This window comes from Salmo salar, chromosome 16 (assembly GCF_965601325.2).
Source record: "Salmo salar chromosome 16, fSalSal1, whole genome shotgun sequence".
NCBI lineage: Eukaryota > Metazoa > Chordata > Actinopteri > Salmoniformes > Salmonidae > Salmo > Salmo salar.
The window spans coordinates 85,757,031-85,774,131 of NC_138306.1; the positions used below are offsets into that span (position 1 = coordinate 85,757,031).

General features: G+C 47.2%; 1 protein-coding gene across 8 annotated transcripts in view; it reads left to right on the plus strand.

Annotated features, from left to right (window-relative positions):
- The window catches only part of dmd (dystrophin), a 424,484-nt gene that overhangs the window by 240,356 nt on the left and 167,027 nt on the right, over window positions 1-17,101 (plus strand). For 7 of the 8 annotated variants that reach the window (XM_082963114.1, XM_082963111.1, XM_082963108.1 and 4 more), the window contains 7 exons: window positions 92-205; window positions 6,256-6,411; window positions 6,605-6,775; window positions 8,511-8,693; window positions 10,050-10,184; window positions 11,370-11,519; window positions 16,135-16,296. In XM_082963114.1, the coding sequence (XP_082819240.1) occupies window positions 92-205; window positions 6,256-6,411; window positions 6,605-6,775; window positions 8,511-8,693; window positions 10,050-10,184; window positions 11,370-11,519; window positions 16,135-16,296 (1,071 nt within the window). Of the gene's footprint in view, window positions 1-91; window positions 206-6,255; window positions 6,412-6,604; window positions 6,776-8,510; window positions 8,694-10,049; window positions 10,185-11,369; window positions 11,520-12,362; window positions 12,396-16,134; window positions 16,297-17,101 lie in introns of those variants that run through there. The other variant, XM_082963115.1, reaches the window with a different exon arrangement.

Genomic DNA, 17,101 nt, shown 5'->3' on the forward strand with positions numbered 1-17,101 from the left:
TTTCTAACTTTGTTTGCATGTGCGCCTATAAATGACTAAGCACATTGTCAGTTCTGTGCTGTCTGTCAACCTATCTGTCTGTGTCTCTCAGAATGACGTGAAGACTCTGAGGAAGTGGATGGCTGATGTTGACGTGTTCCTGAATGAGGAGTGGCCAGCACTGGGGGACTCAGAGGCCCTGCAGAAACAGCTGGAGCAGTGCACTGTAAGACCTGGCAACCTTCTTTCACCTTCTCTTTGGCAGCCTGTCTCTCACTTTCTCTCACCTGGCAACCTGTCATTCACCTTCTCTCACCTGGCAATCTGTCATTCACCTTCTCTCATCTGGCAACCTGTCATTCACCTTCTCTCACCTGGCAACCTGTCATTCACCTTCTCTCCCCTGGCAACCTGTCATTCACCTTCTCTCACCTGGCAACCTGTCATTCACCTTCTCTCCCCTGGCAACCTGTCATTCACCTTCTCTCACCTGGCAACCTGTCATTCACTTTCTCTCCCCTGGCAACCTGTCATTCACCTTCTCTCACCTGGCAACCTGTCATTCACCTTCTCTCCACTGGCAACCTGTCATTCACCTTCTCTCCCCTGGCAACCTGTCATTCACCTTCTCTCCCCTGGCAACCTGTCATTCACCTTCTCTCACCTGGCAACCTGTCATTCACTTTCTCTCCCCTGGCAACCTGTCATTCAACTTCTCTCACCTGGCAACCTGTCATTCACCTTCTCTCACCTGGCAACCTGTCATTCACCTTCTCTCCACTGGCAACCTGTCATTCACCTTCTCTCCCCTGGCAACCTGTCATTCACCTTCTCTCACCTGGCAACCTGTCATTCACTTTCTCTCCCCTGGCAACCTGTCATTCAACTTCTCTCACCTGGCAACCTGTCATTCACCTTCTCTCACCTGGCAACCTGTCATTCACCTTCTCTCCCCTGGCAACCTGTCATTCACCTTCTCTCACCTGGCAACCTGTCATTCACCTTCTCTCACCTGGCAACCTGTCATTCACCTTCTCTCACCTGGCAACCTGTCATTCACCTTCTCTCACCTGGCAACTCTCTATTATTAGCAGAGGAATTGTGACCACTAAACATCACCCCAGTAAATGAACCCTAGGGCATACAGCCCAGTAAATGAGCGGTAGGGCATACAGCCCAGTAAATGAGCCCTAGGGCATACAGCCCAGTAAATGAGCGCTATGGCATACAGCCCAGTAAATGAGTCCTAGGGCATACAGCCCAGTAAATGAACCCTAGGGCATACAGCCCAGTAAATGAACCCTAGGGCATACAGCCCAGTAAATGAGTCCTAAGGCATACAGCCCAGTAAATGAACCCTAGGGCATACAGCCCAGTAAATGAACCCTAGGGCATACAGCCCAGTAAATGAACCCTAGGGCATACAGCCCAGTAAATGAACCCTAGGGCATACAGCCCAGTAAATGAGCCCTAAGGCATACAGCCCAGTAAATGAACCCTAGGGCATACAGCCCAGTAAATGAACCCTAAGGCATACAGCCCAGTAAATGAGCCCTAGGGCATACAGTCCAGTAAATGAGCCCTAAGGCATACAGCCCAGTAAATGAACCCTAAGGCATACAGCCCAGTAAATGAGCGGTAGGGCATACAGCCCAGTAAATGAGCCCTAAGGCATACAGCCCAGTAAATGAGCCCTAGGGCATACAGCCCAGTAAATGAACCCTAGGGCATACAGCCCAGTAAATGAGCCCTAGGGCATACAGCCCAGTAAATGAGCCCTAGGGCATACAGCCCAGTAAATGAGCCCTAGGGCATACAGCCCAGTAAATGAACCCTAGGGCATACAGCCCAGTAAATGAGCCCTAGGGCATACAGCCCAGTAAATGAGCCCTAGGGCATACAGCCCAGTAAATGAACCCTAGGGCATACAGCCCAGTAAATGAGCCCTAAGGCATACAGCCCAGTAAATGAACCCTAAGGCATACAGCCCAGTAAATGAACCCTAGGGCATACAGCCCAGTAAATGAGCCCTAAGGCATACAGCCCAGTAAATGAGCGGTAGGGCATACAGCCCAGTAAATGAACCCTAGGGCATACAGCCCAGTAAATGAACCCTAAGGCATACAGCCCAGTAAATGAACCCTAAGGCATACAGCCCAGTAAATGAGCCCTAGGGCATACAGCCCAGTAAATGAGCCCTAAGGCATACAGCCCAGTAAATGAACCCTAAGGCATACAGCCCAGTAAATGAGTCCTAGGGCATACAGCCCAGTAAATGAGCCCTAAGGCATACAGCCCAGTAAATGAGCCCTAGGGCATACAGCCCAGTAAATGAACCCTAGGGCATACAGCCCAGTAAATGAGCCCTAGGGCATACAGCCCAGTAAATGAGCCCTAGGGCATACAGCCCAGTAAATGAACCCTAGGGCATACAGCCCAGTAAATGAGCGGTAGGGCATACAGCCCAGTAAATGAACCCTAAGGCATACAGCCCAGTAAATGAGCCTTAGGGCATACAGTCCAGTAAATGAACCCTAGGGCATACAGCCCAGTAAATGAGCCCTAGGGCATACAGCCCAGTAAATGAGCCCTAGGGCATACAGCCCAGTAAATGAGCCCTAGGGCATACAGCCCAGTAAATGAACCCTAGGGCATACAGCCCAGTAAATGAGCCCTAGGGCATACAGCCCAGTAAATGAGCCCTAGGGCATACAGCCCAGTAAATGAACCCTAGGGCATACAGCCCAGTAAATGAGCCCTAAGGCATACAGCCCAGTAAATGAACCCTAAGGCATACAGCCCAGTAAATGAACCCTAGGGCATACAGCCCAGTAAATGAGCCCTAAGGCATACAGCCCAGTAAATGAGCGGTAGGGCATACAGCCCAGTAAATGAACCCTAGGGCATACAGCCCAGTAAATGAACCCTAAGGCATACAGCCCAGTAAATGAACCCTAAGGCATACAGCCCAGTAAATGAGCCCTAGGGCATACAGCCCAGTAAATGAGCCCTAAGGCATACAGCCCAGTAAATGAACCCTAAGGCATACAGCCCAGTAAATGAGTCCTAGGGCATACAGCCCAGTAAATGAGCCCTAAGGCATACAGCCCAGTAAATGAGCCCTAGGGCATACAGCCCAGTAAATGAACCCTAGGGCATACAGCCCAGTAAATGAGCCCTAGGGCATACAGCCCAGTAAATGAGCCCTAGGGCATACAGCCCAGTAAATGAGCCCTAGGGCATACAGCCCAGTAAATGAGCGGTAGGGCATACAGCCCAGTAAATGAACCCTAAGGCATACAGCCCAGTAAATGAGCCTTAGGGCATACAGTCCAGTAAATGAGCGCTAGGACATACAGCCCAGTAAATGAGCCCTAGGGCATATAGCCCAGTAAATGAACCCTAAGGCATACAGCCCAGTAAATGAACCCTAGGGCATACAACCCAGTAAATGAACCCTAGGGCATACAGCCCAGTAAATGAACCCTAGGGCATACAGCCCAGTAAATGAGCCCTAAGGCATACAGCCCAGTAAATGAGCCCTAAGGCATACAGCCCAGTAAATGAGCGGTAGGGCATACAGCCCAGTAAATGAGCGGTAGGGCATACAGCCCAGTAAATGAGCGGTAGGGCATACAGCCCAGTAAATGAACCCTAGGGCATACAGCCCAGTAAATGAGCCCTAGGGCATACAGCCCAGTAAATGAGCGGTAGGGCATACAGCCCAGTAAATGAGCCCTAGGGCATACAGCCCAGTAAATGAGCGCTATGGCATACAGCCCAGTAAATGAGTCCTAGGGCATACAGCCCAGTAAATGAACCCTAGGGCATACAGCCCAGTAAATGAGCCCTAGGGCATACAGCCCAGTAAATGAGTGCTAGGGCATACAGCCCAGTAAATGAACCCTAGGGCATACAGCCCAGTAAATGAACCCTAGGGCATACAGCCCAGTAAATGAACCCTAGGGCATACAGCCCAGTAAATGAGCCCTAGGGCATTTAGCCCAGTAAATGAACCCTAAGGCATACAGCCCAGTAAATGAGTCCTAGGGCATACAGCCCAGTAAATGAGCCCTAAGGCATACAGCCCAGTAAATGAACCCTAGGGCATACAGCCCAGTAAATGAACCCTAGGGCATACAGCCCAGTAAATGAACCCTAGGGCATACAGCCCAGTAAATGAACCCTAGGGCATACAGCCCAGTAAATGAACCCTAGGGCATACAGCCCAGTAAATGAACCCTAAGGCATACAGCCCAGTAAATGAACCCTAGGGCATACAGCCCAGTAAATGAACCCTAGGGCATATAGCCCAGTAAATGAACCCTAAGGCATACAGCCCAGTAAATGAACCCTAGGGCATACAGCCCAGTAAATGAGCCCTAAGGCATAGAGCCCAGTAAATGAACCCTAGGGCATACAGCCCAGTAAATGAACCCTAGGGCATACAGCCCAGTAAATGAACCCTAAGGCATACAGCCCAGTAAATGAGCCCTAGGGCATACAGCCCAGTAAATGAACCCTAGTGCATACAGCCCAGTAAATGAACCCTAAGGCATACAGCCCAGTAAATGAGTCCTAGGGCATACAGCCCAGTAAATGAGCCCTAAGGCATACAGCCCAGTAAATGAGCCCTAGGGCATACAGCCCAGTAAATGAGCGGTAGGGCATACAGCCCAGTAAATTAGCCCTAGGGCATACAGCCCAGTAAATGAGCCCTAGGGCATACAGCCCAGTAAATGAGCCCTAGGGCATACAGCCCAGTAAATGAGCGGTAGGGCATACAGGCCAGTAAATGAGTCCTAGGGCATACAGCCCAGTAAATGAGTCCTAGGGCATACAGCCCAGTAAATGAGCGGTAGGGCATACAGCCCAGTAAATGAACCCTAAGGCATACAGCCCAGTAAATGAGCCCTAGGGCATACAGTCCAGTAAATGAGCGCTAGGGCATACAGCCCAGTAAATGAACCCTAAGGCATACAGCCCAGTAAATGAGCCCTAGGGCATACAGCCCAGTAAATGAGCGGTAGGGCATACAGCCCAGTAAATGAGCCCTAGGGCATACAGCCCAGTAAATGAACCCTAAGGCATACAGCCCAGTAAATGAACCCTAAGGCATACAGCCCAGTAAATGAACCCTAGGGCATACAGCCCAGTAAATGAACCCTAGGGCATACAGCCCAGTAAATGAGCCCTAAGGCATACAGCCCAGTAAATGAACCCTAGGGCATACAGCCCAGTAAATGAGCCCTAAGGCATACAGCCCAGTAAATGAACCCTAAGGCATACAGCCCAGTAAATGAACCCTAGTGCATACAGCCCAGTAAATGAGTCCTAAGGCATACAGCCCAGTAAATGAGTCCTAGGGCATACAGCCCAGTAAATGAACCCTAGAGCATACAGCCCAGTAAATGAACCCTAAGGCATACAGCCCAGTAAATGAGCCCTAAGGCATATAGCCCAGTAAATGAACCCTAGGGCATATAGCCCAGTAAATGAACCCTAGGGCATACAGCCCAGTAAATGACCCCTAGGGCATACAGCCCAGTAAATGAGCCCTAGGGCATATAGCCCAGTAAATGAACCCTAGGGCATACAGCCCAGTAAATGAACCCTAGGGCATACAGCCCAGTAAATGAACCCTAGGGCATACAGCCCAGTAAATGAACCCTAGGGCATACAGCCCAGTAAATGAGCCCTAAGGCATACAGCCCAGTAAATGAACCCTAAGGCATACAGCCCAGTAAATGAACCCTAGGGCATACAGCCCAGTAAATGAGCCCTAAGGCATACAGCCCAGTAAATGAGCGGTAGGGCATACAGCCCAGTAAATGAACCCTAAGGCATACAGCCCAGTAAATGAACCCTAAGGCATACAGCCCAGTAAATGAACCCTAGGGCATACAGCCCAGTAAATGAGCCCTAGGGCATACAGCCCAGTAAATGAACCCTAAGGCATACAGCCCAGTAAATGAACCCTAGGGCATACAGCCCAGTAAATGAGCCCTAAGGCATACAGCCCAGTAAATGAGCCCTAAGGCATACAGCCCAGTAAATGAACCCTACGGCATACAGCCCAGTAAATGAACCCTAGGGCATACAGCCCAGTAAATGAGCCCTAAGGCATACAGCCCAGTAAATGAACCCTAGGGCATACAGCCCAGTAAATGAACCCTAAGGCATACAGCCTAGTAAATACAGTACAAGTGAACATCTCTCTGTCACACATCCATTTCTATTAATCATATCCCCTGTGTCTCTGTTGGGATTGGCTAGGCCCTGGTGAATGACATCCACACCATCCAACCCAGTCTGAATGGCATCAATGAGGTGGGCGTGTCTCTGAAGACAGAGGCGGAGCCAGCATTCGCCATCCAACTGCAGAAGGAGCTCGATGAGCTGAACGCTATGTGGGAGATAATCTGCAAACAGGTACACACACACACACACACACACACACACACGATCAAACACACACACACACAATCAAACACACACACGATCACGATCAAACACACACACACACACCGTACCCACCCAAGCGTTGATTCCATCCATCCCTGTCCTGACATATCATCTGTTGTTATTGTGTATTCATGGTGTGTGTGTGTGTGTGTGTGTCCAGGCCTATGCTAAGAAGTCTGCTCTGAAGGGGGGTCTGGACAAGACCATGAGCCTGAGGAAGGAGATGGCTGAGATGCAGGAGTGGATCACTCAGGCTGAGGAGGACTATCTGGAGAGAGACTTCACTTACCAGACCCCCGAGGAGTTACGCAAGGCTGTGGAGGAACTCAAGGTAGGGTGTGTGTTGGGAGGGGGGACCAATCATCCATCCTTATGGCCAAACTTCCCTATAGCCAATCCTGGGCACTCACCCAAACCATACTCTGACCCTAATCTAAGCACTGACCTGCCTCCAACACTCTCCCTCCCTCCCCCCTCTCTCTATCTCCCTCTATCCCTTTGTTCACCTCCCTCCCTCCCTTCATTTGTTCATCTCCCTCCCTCCCTCCCTCCCTCCCTCCCTTTGATCATCTCCCTCCCTCTCTCCCCCTCATTCCCCCTCTCTTTATCCTCTTTAATTCAGCTCAATAACTTTTGTTGGCAGTCATGCATTTCTAAAACAAAGAGCAGTAAGATAAGCATCTCTTCATCTCTCTTTCTGTCTCCCTCCACTGTGCTTTCTCTCTCCCTCCTGCCATCTCTTCATCTCTCTTTCTGTCTCCCTCCACTGTGCTCTCTCTCTCCCTCCTGCCATCTCTTCATCTCTCTTTCTGTCTCCCTCCACTGTGCTCTCTCTCTCCCTCCTGCCATCTCTTCATCTGTCTTTCTGTCTCCCTCCACTGTGCTCTCTCTCTCCCTCCTGCCATCTCTTCATCTCTCTTTCTGTCTCCCTCCACTGTGCTCTCTCTCTCCCTCCTGCCATCTCTTCATCTCTCTTTCTGTCTCCCTCCACTGTGCTCTCTCTCTCCCTCCTGCCATCTCTTCATCTCTCTTTCTGTCTCCCTCCACTGTGCTCTCTCTCTCCCTCCTGCCATCTCTTCATCTCTCTTTCTGTCTCCCTCCACTGTGCTCTCTCTCTCCCTCCTGCCATCTCTTCATCTCTCTTTCTCTCTCCCTCCACTGTGCTCTCTCTCTCTCTCTCTCCCTCCTGCCATCTCTTCATCTCTCTTTCTGTCTCCCTCCACTGTGCTCTCTCTCTCTCTCTCCTGCCATCTCTTCATCTCTCTTTCGTCTCCCTCCACTGTGCTCTCTCTCTCCCTCCTGCCATCTCTTCATCTCTCTTTCTGTCTCCCTCCACTGTGCTCTCTCTCTCTCTCTCCTGCCATCTCTTCATCTCTCTTTCGTCTCCCTCCACTGTGCTCTCTCTCTCTCTCCTGCCATCTCTTCATCTCTCTTTCGTCTCCCTCCACTGTGCTCTCTCTCTCCCTCCTGCCATCTCTTTATCTTTCTTTCTTTCTCTCTCTCTGCGCTCTTTGTATCTCTTCATCTTTATCTTTTTATCTCTGTTTTCTCTATCCCTCCTCTCTCTCCCCCCTCTCCTACCCTCTCTCCCCTCTTGTACCCTCACATTTTCTGTCTCACTTCTCCCTCTCTCCTCCCCTCTCTTTAATTTAATTCAATTTAAGGGCTTTATTGACATGGGAAACAAATGTTTACAATGCCAAAGCAAGTGAAATAGATAATAAACAGATGTGAAATAAACAATAAAAAAATTAACAGTAAACATTACACTCACAAAAGTCTCTGTCTCTCACTCCCTCCTCCCTCCCCTCTCTCCTCCCCTCTCTTTATCTCTCTCTGTCTGTCTCTCACTCTCTCCTCCCTCTCCTCTCTCCTCCCCTCTCTTTATCTCTCTCTCTGTCTCTCACTCTCTCTTCCCTCCCCTCTCTTTATCTCTCTCTATCTGTCTCTCACTCCCTTCCCCTCTCTTCTTCTCTCTCTTTATCTCTATCTGTCTCTCACTCACTCCTACCTCCTCCTCTCTCCTCCCCTTTCTTAATCTCTCTCTATCTCTGTTCTCTCTGTAGAAGGGTCAAGAGGAGGTCCACTCTAAAGAGCTGAAGGTGAAGCTGCTGACTGACTCTGTGAACAGTTTCATCTCCAAAGCCCCTCCGGCCGCCCACGATGCCCTCAAGGCAGAGCTGGTCGTGCTGACCGCTAACTACCAGAGACTCTGCAGCCGCCTGGACGGCAAGTGTAAAACCCTGGAGGTACGATACCGGACAGATACTGGACAGATACCAGACAGATACTGGACAAATACTGGACAAATACCGGACAAATACCGGACAGATACTGGACAAATACCAGACAGATACTGGACAGATACTGGACAAATACCGGACAGATACTGGACAGATACTGGACAAATACCGGACAAATACTGGACAGATACCAGACAAGTACCGGATAGATACTAGACAAATACTGGACAGATACTGGACAGATACAGGACAAATACTGGACAGATACTGGACAGATACTGGACAGATACTGGACAGATACCGGACAGATACCGGACAGATACCGGACAGATACCGGACAGATACCGGACAGATACAGGACAGATACCGGACAGATACTGGACAGATACCGGACAGATACCGGACAGATACTGGACAGATACTGGACAGATACTGGACAGATACCAGACAAGTACCGGATAGATACTAGACAAATACTGGACAGATAATGGACAGATACCAGACAAGTACCGGATAGATACTAGACAAATACCAGACAAGTACCGGATAGATACTAGACAAATACCAGACAAGTACCGGATAGATACTAGACAAATACTGGACAGATACTGGACAGATACTGGACAGATACTGGACAGATACTGGACAGATACCGGACAAATACCGGACAGATACTGGACAGATACTGGACAGATACCGGACAAATACCGGACAGATACCGGGCAGATACTGGACAGATACCGGACAGATACTGGACAGATACCGGACAGATACCGGACAAATACTGGACAGATACCGGACAAATACTGGACAGATATCGGACAAATACTGGACAGATACCGGACAAATACTGGAGAGATACTGGACAGATACTGGACAAGTACCGGACAGATACTGGACAAGTACCGGACAGATACCGGACAAATATTGGACAGATACCGGATAGTACAGCACACACACGCAGGCATGAGCACAGGCAGGCACACACACACACATACACACACACACTTCACTCCCTCTCACCTCTCTAATCCTGCCCTTCGTGGAGCTCTCACCTCACAAAATCAATGTTCCTGGTACGATTACAAACACATAGTACAATCTGTAGACGAAACCTAACAGAATATCAATGAGTCTTTGTTTCTCTCTTATCTGTTTTCATCTACTTTCACTGGACACATTTCACCCTCTGTCACACACACAGACCATTTCTCTCTCACACTCACTCTCCTTTCTTTCTTTCTTTCTTTCTTTCTTTCTTTCTTTCTTTCTTTCTTTCTTTCTTTCTTTCTTTCTTTCTTTCTTTCTTTCTTTCTTTCTTTCTGTTTGACCCTCTCTGTCTGTCTCTCCCCTGGACTGTAGGAGGTGTGGGCGTGTTGGTGTGAGCTGCTGTCCTACCTGGAGCAGGAGAACGGCTGGCTGGACCAGCTGGAGCAGAAGCTAGACGAGACAGACAGCATCCAGGGGGGAGCAGAGGAGCTCTCTGAGGCCCTTGATGTGAGCCACCTCTAACCTTTCATCGTTGACCTTTCACCACTGACAGACCCTCTCCTAGGGGTTCACCACACTCTCTCTGTCATTATATATTTCCTGGGGGGCTCTATTCATCAGCCTTCAGACTGCAGCTATTGACCAATAATGGCAGCAGCTACAGCCTCTGGTCATGGTTCATGTCAAAACCCAAAAGAGAGAAACTGTTTTCCCTAAGATTTGTCCTGAGGTAGTCATACCTATCTCTGTATTAGTGATACCAGGTACGGCCCAGAGTCAGTCATACCATATTCTTATTTGTATTGCTCTTAAATCTTTTTAATGAATTTTAATCTTATTAACACTTTGTTCTAGCTAGCTATTTGTGTAGGTAGCTATCAAGTAAACACCATGTGATACCAGGTACGGCCCAGAGTCAGTCATATCTATCTCTGTATTAGTGATACCAGGTACGGCCCAGAGTCAGTCATACCTATCTCTGTATTAGTGATACCAGGTACGGCCCAGAATCAGTCATATCTATCTCTGTATTAGTGATACCAGGTACGGCCCAGAGTCAGTCATATCTATCTCTGTATTAGTGATACCAGGTACGGCCCAGAGTCAGTCATATCTATCTCTGTATTAGTGATACCAGGTACGGCCCAGAGTCAGTCATACCTATCTCTGTATTAGTGATACCAGGTACGGCCCAGAGTCAGTCATATCTATCTCTGTATTAGTGATACCAGGTACGGCCCAGAGTCAGTCATATCTATCTCTGTATTAGTGATACCAGGTACGGCCCAGAGTCAGTCATATCTATCTCTGTATTAGTGATACCAGGTACGGCCCAGAGTCAGTCATATCTATCTCTGTATTAGTGATACCAGGTACGGCCCAGAGTCAGTCATATCTATCTCTGTATTAGTGATACCAGGTACGGCCCAGAGTCAGTCATATCTATCTCTGTATTAGTGATACCAGGTACGGCCCAGAGTCAGTCATATCTATCTCTGTATTAGTGATACCAGGTACGGCCCAGAGTCAGTCATATCTATCTCTGTATTAGTGATACCAGGCCCAGACAGAGGGAGGGTGAATATACTGGACACTGATTGGCCTAAACTAAAGGGTGTGTGTGTGTGTGGTGTGTGTGTGTGTGTGTGTGTGTGTGTGTGTGTGTGTGTGTGTGTGTGTGTGTGTGTCCAGGCCCTGGACACATTGCTGCGTCACCCTGAAGATGGGAGGAACCAGATCAGAGAGCTGTCTCAGACCCTGATGGACGGAGGAGTCCTGGATCAGCTGATCCAGCACAAACTAGAGGCCTTCAACACACGCTGGGATGAACTCATGCAGAGGGTGAGGTCTTCTCTGTGTTAAACATAAACACATACAGAGAGGCTGAGGCCTTCAACACACGCTGGGATGAACTCATGCAGAGGGTGAGGTCTTCTCTGTGTTAAACATAAACACATACAGAGAGGCTGAGGCCTTCAACACACGCTGGGATGAACTCATGCAGAGGGTGAGGTCTTCTCTGTGTTAAACATAAACACATACAGAGAGGCTGAGGCCTTCAACACACGCTGGGATGAACTCATGCAGAGGGTGAGGTCTTCTCTGTGTTAAACATAAACACATACAGAGAGGCTGAGGCCTTCAACACACGCTGGGATGAACTCATGCAGAGGGTGAGGTCTTCTCTGTGTTAAACATAAACACATACTGTCACGGTTGTCGTCGGTTAAGGAGGACCAAAACGCAGCAGGAATGTTGATGCTTTTCTTGTGTATTTATTTACAAACTAAGTGAACACCAAAACAACAAAACGAACTTACGAACAACGACACAGTCTTGAAAGGCTCACTCAGCAAAACAAGAAACAATCTCCCACAATTACAGAGACAAACACACCCAACTAATATAGGACTTCCAATCAAAGGCAACACCACACAGCTGCCTTCAATTGGAAGTCCACCCCAATTAACTCTACATAGAAACAGACTACCTAGACTAAACATAGAATTACATAAACATAGATCATAAACCAAAAACCCGGAAATACTAAATCAAACGCCCTTTTACCAAAACACCACCCCGAACCACATAAAACAAATACCCTCTGCCACGTCCTGACCAAACTACAATAACAATTAACCCTTATACTGGCCAGGACGTGACACATACAGAGAGGCTGAGGCCTTCAACACACGCTGGGATGAACTCATGCAGAGGGTGAGGTCTTCTCTGTGTTAAACATAAACACATACAGATGTAGGATCTTAATTCGATCACTCTTTTGTTACTGAGAATTTTCCTGCACAGTACAAAATGCAAGCGTGTAGTGTATTCAAGGTTAAAAACGCTTCTGAAGTGTGTAATTTCCACTCTAAAATGTCAGACTTGATTTTCCCTAACAAAAAGGGTATTAACTTCTATGGGCTACGTGGGACGCCACCTGCGGGACACAGCCAGTGAAATATCAGGGCGGCAAATTCAAAAACAACAAAATGTCATAATTCAACTTTCTCAAACATACAACTATTTTACACCATTTTAAAGATAGACTTCTCCTTGATGTAACCACATTGTCCAATTTCAAAAAGGCTTTACAGCGAAAGCAAAACATTAGAATATGTTAGGAGAGTACATAGACAAAAATAATCACACAGCCATTTTCCAAGCAAGGACATGTGTCAATAAAACCCAAAACACAGCTAAATGAAGCACTAACCTTTGACGATCTTCATCAGATGACACTCCTGGGACATTATGTTACACAATACATGTATGTTTTGTTCGATGAAGTTCATATTTATATCTAAAAACAGCATTTTACATTGGCGCATGATGTTCAGAAAATGTATTCCCACCAAAACGGCCGGTGAATGTGCACATCAATTTACAAAAATACTCATCATAAACGTTGACAAAATATATAACAATTATTTAAAGAATTATAGATAGACTACTCCTGGATGCAACCGCTGTGTCAGCTTTTATAATAGCTTTACGGAGAAAGCAAATTTTTCAATATTCTGAGTACATAGCTCGCCATCACAGAAAGCTATACAGACACCCGCCAAGTTCGGGGCAACCTAAACTCAGAATTAGTATTAGAAATATTCTCTTACCCTTGCTGATCTTCGTCAGAATGCACTCCCAGGACTGCTACTTCCACAAGAAATGTTGTTTTTGTTCGAAATACTCCATATTTATGTCCAAATACCTCCGTTTTGTTCGTGCGTTCAGAGCACTATCCAAAGGCATAATGCGCGAGTGCGGTACCAGAGACGAAAAGTCAAAATGTTCCATTACCGTACTTAGAAGCATGCCAAACGCTGTTTAAAATCAATCTTTATGGTATTTTTAACGTAAAATTGCGATAATATTCAAACCGGACAATAGAGTATTCATTCAAGGAGAAAAAGAAGGAACGGCGCACTCGCGTGACCGCGCATATCCAATCCCTTTGTTGCCAGGCAGTCCACTCATGAACTGAGCTCCTATTATCTGCCCAGTGACAGGAGAATGCTCAAACCACTTTCTGAAGGCTTTAGACAGCCAATGGAAGCCTTAGGAAGTGCAATGTAACCCCACGGATACTGTAGTTTCGAAAGGGACTAGAAAGAAGAACTACAATTCTCAGATCCTCCACTTCCTAGTTGACTTTTTCTCAGGTTTTTGCCTGCCATATGAGTTCTGTTATACTCACAGACACCATTCAAACAGTTTTAGAAACTTCAAAGTGTTTTCTATCCAAATCTACTAATAATATGCATATTCTAGTTTCTGGGCCAGAGTAGTAACCTGTTTAAATTGGGTACGTTTTTCATCTGGCCGTGAAAATACTGCCCCCTAGCCCAGACAGGTTAACACCTACAAAAAAATATCCGTTAATTATTATCCACATAATAATTCACATTTCCTGTTGCTGCAGGATTATTTTCCTGCTGTAGCAAACTGGCTCAAATTAAGATCCTACATCTGTAAAGAGAGGGATCGAGATATAGGCCTGGCTGACATCTGAGATAAAGATAGACCTACTTCTCTGTCAGATTCTTACACACTGACAATTAGTCATAAGCACGCAGTTACGCATGCACAGGAGCACGCGCACACACACACACACACACAACACAATAAGGCTATGACAATCCCTGTATTCATTCTGCAGTCATGTGATCCTCTATGAAAGAACTGATTAATGCATAGCTCTTAAGCCTTTCTCCATTGTGTCAGTATCAGTGTGTCAGTATCAGTGTCTGTTAGTCTGTCTGTGTAGACTGACGTTTACTGGGGTCATGAAGTTCAGAGAATCCTCTTCCTGTATAGTTGTGATCTATAAAGGAGAATCCTCTTCCTGTATAACTGTGATCTACAAAGGAGAAGAGGTAGTGGTAGTTTATTAGTGGCGGCAGGTAGTAGTTTATTAGTGGTGGTAGGTAGTAGTTTATTAGTGGTGGCAGGTAGTAGTTTATTAGTGGTGGTAGGTAGTAGTTTATTAGTGGTGGTAGGTAGTAGTTTATTAGTGGTGGTAGGTAGTAGTTTATTAGTGGTGGCAGGTAGTAGTTTATTAGTGGTGGCAGGTAGTAGTTTATTAGTGGTGATAGGTAGTAGTTTATTAGTGGTGGTAGGTAGTAGTTTATTAGTGGGGGTAGGTAGTAGTTTATTAGTGGTGGTAGGTAGTAGTTTATTAGTGGTGGTAGGTAGTAGTTTATTAGTGGTGGTAGGTAGTAGTTTATTAGTGGTGGTAGATAGTAGTTTATTAGTGGTGGTAGGTAGTAGTTTATTAGTGGTGGCAGGTAGTAGTTTATTAGTGGTGGCAGGTAGTAGTTTATTAGTGGTGGTAGGTAGTAGTTTATTAGTGGTGATAAGTAGTGGTTTATTAGTGGGGGTAGGTAGTAGTTTATTAGTGGTGGTAGGTAGTAGTTTATTAGTGGTGGTAGGTAGTAGTTTATTAGTGGTGGCAGGTAGTAGTTTATTAGTGGTGGTAGGTAGTAGTTTATTAGTGGTGGCAGGTAGTAGTTTATTAGTGGTGGTAGGTAGTAGTTTATTAGTGGTGGTAGGTAGTAGTTTATTAGTGGGGGTAGGTAGTGGTTTATTAGTGGGGGTAGGTAGTAGTTTATTAGTGGTGGTAGGTAGTGGTTTATTAGTGGGGGTAGGTAGTGGTTTATTAGTGGTGGTAGGTAGTAGTTTATTAGTGGGGGTAGGTAGTGGTTTATTAGTGGGGGTAGGTAGTAGTTTATTAGTGGTGGTAGGTAGTAGTTTATTAGTGGTGGTAGGTAGTAGTTTATTAGTGGTGGTAGGTAGTAGTTTATTAGTGGTGGTAGGTAGTAGTTTATTAGTGGTGGTAGGTAGTAGTTTAGTGTGGATCAGTAGGACTATACATAGACTGTTAGCCCCTGGGATTAGAGAGACTCACCTGCACACACAGAGAGAGAGAGAGAAGGAGGGATAATGATTACATCGTCATTGTGAAGCACAAGCAGTGAAAGGTTTCCGTTAGTTAAACCCTACCGAGGAGAGGAACAGCGTTAGAACAATAAGTGTGTTTACAACTCCTTCAGACCTGGTTTGATGAGTCCATCCTTCAAGAAGGTGTGTGTGTGTGTGTGTGTGTGTGTGTGTGTGTGTGTGTGTGTGTGTGTGTGTGTGTGTGTGTGTGTGTGTGTGTGTGTGTGTGTGTGTGTGTGTGTGTGTGTGTGTGTGTGTGCGCGCGTGTGTGTGTGCCTGCTTTGCTCTTAAATTTAGCTTTCACTTGTGTCTCTGTGTGTCTCTGTGTGTCTCTGTGTGTCTCTGTGTGTCTCTGTGTTTCTCTGTGTGTCTCTGTGTGTCTCTGTGTGTCTCTGTGTGTCTCTGTGTGTCTCTGTGTTTCTCTGTGTGTCTCTGTGTGTCTGTGTTTCTCTGTGTGTCTCTGTGTGTCTCTGTGTGTCTCTGTGTGTCTCTGTGTGTCTCTGTGTGCGTTTCTCAGGCGGTTCGGCAGCAGCAGCAGCTGGAGAGGAGTGTGCAGTGGGCCCAGGAGAATGACAAGACGCTGCGTCTCATCAATGACTCTCTGGACGCCACCGACCGCCACCTGTCTGCCTACATCGCTGACCACATCGACGCAGCACAGATACCACAGGAGGCACAGGTTAGGGGGGATTGGGAGGGTGTTTGTGGAGAGGGGGGGGTTGTTGGAGGGGTGTCTGTGTGTGTTGGAGGGGTGTGTGTGTTTGTTGGAGTGGTGTGTGTGTGTGTGTGTGTGTGTGTGTGTGTGTGTGTGTGTGTGTGTGTGTGTGTGTGTGTGTGTGTGTGTGTGTGTGTGTGTGTTGGAGTGGTGTGTGTGTGTTGGAGTGGTGTGTGTGTTGGAGTGGTGTGTGTGTGTGTGTGTTGGAGTGGTGTGTGTGTGTTGGAGTGGTGTGTGTGTTGGAGTGGTGTGTGTGTGTGTTGGAGTGGTGTGTGTGTGTGTTGGAGTGGTGTGTGTGTGTGTGTGTGTTGGAGTGGTGTGTGTGTGTGTGTGTTGGAGTGGTGTGTGTGTGTGTGTGTGTGTGTGTGTGTGTGTGTGTGTGTGTGTGTGTGTGTGTGTGTGTGTGTGTGTGTGTGTGTGTGTGTGTGTGTGTGTGTGTTGGAGTGGTGTGTGTGTGTGTTGGAGTGGTGTGTGTGTGTGTGTGTGTTGGAGTGGTGTGTGTTTGTGTTGGAGTGGTGTGTGTGTGTGTGTGTGTGTGTGTGTGTGTGTGTGTGTGTGTTGGAGTGGTGTGTGTGTGTGTGTTGGAGTGGTGTGTGTGTGTGTGTGTTGGAGTGGTGTGTGTGTGTGTGTGTGTTGGAGTGGTGTGTGTGTGTGTTGGAGTGGTGTGTGTGTGTGTTGGAGTGGTGTGTGTGTGTGTGTGTGTGTGTGTGTGTGTGTGTGTGTGTGTGTGTGTGTGTGTGTGTGTGTGTGTTGGAGTGGTGTGTGTGTG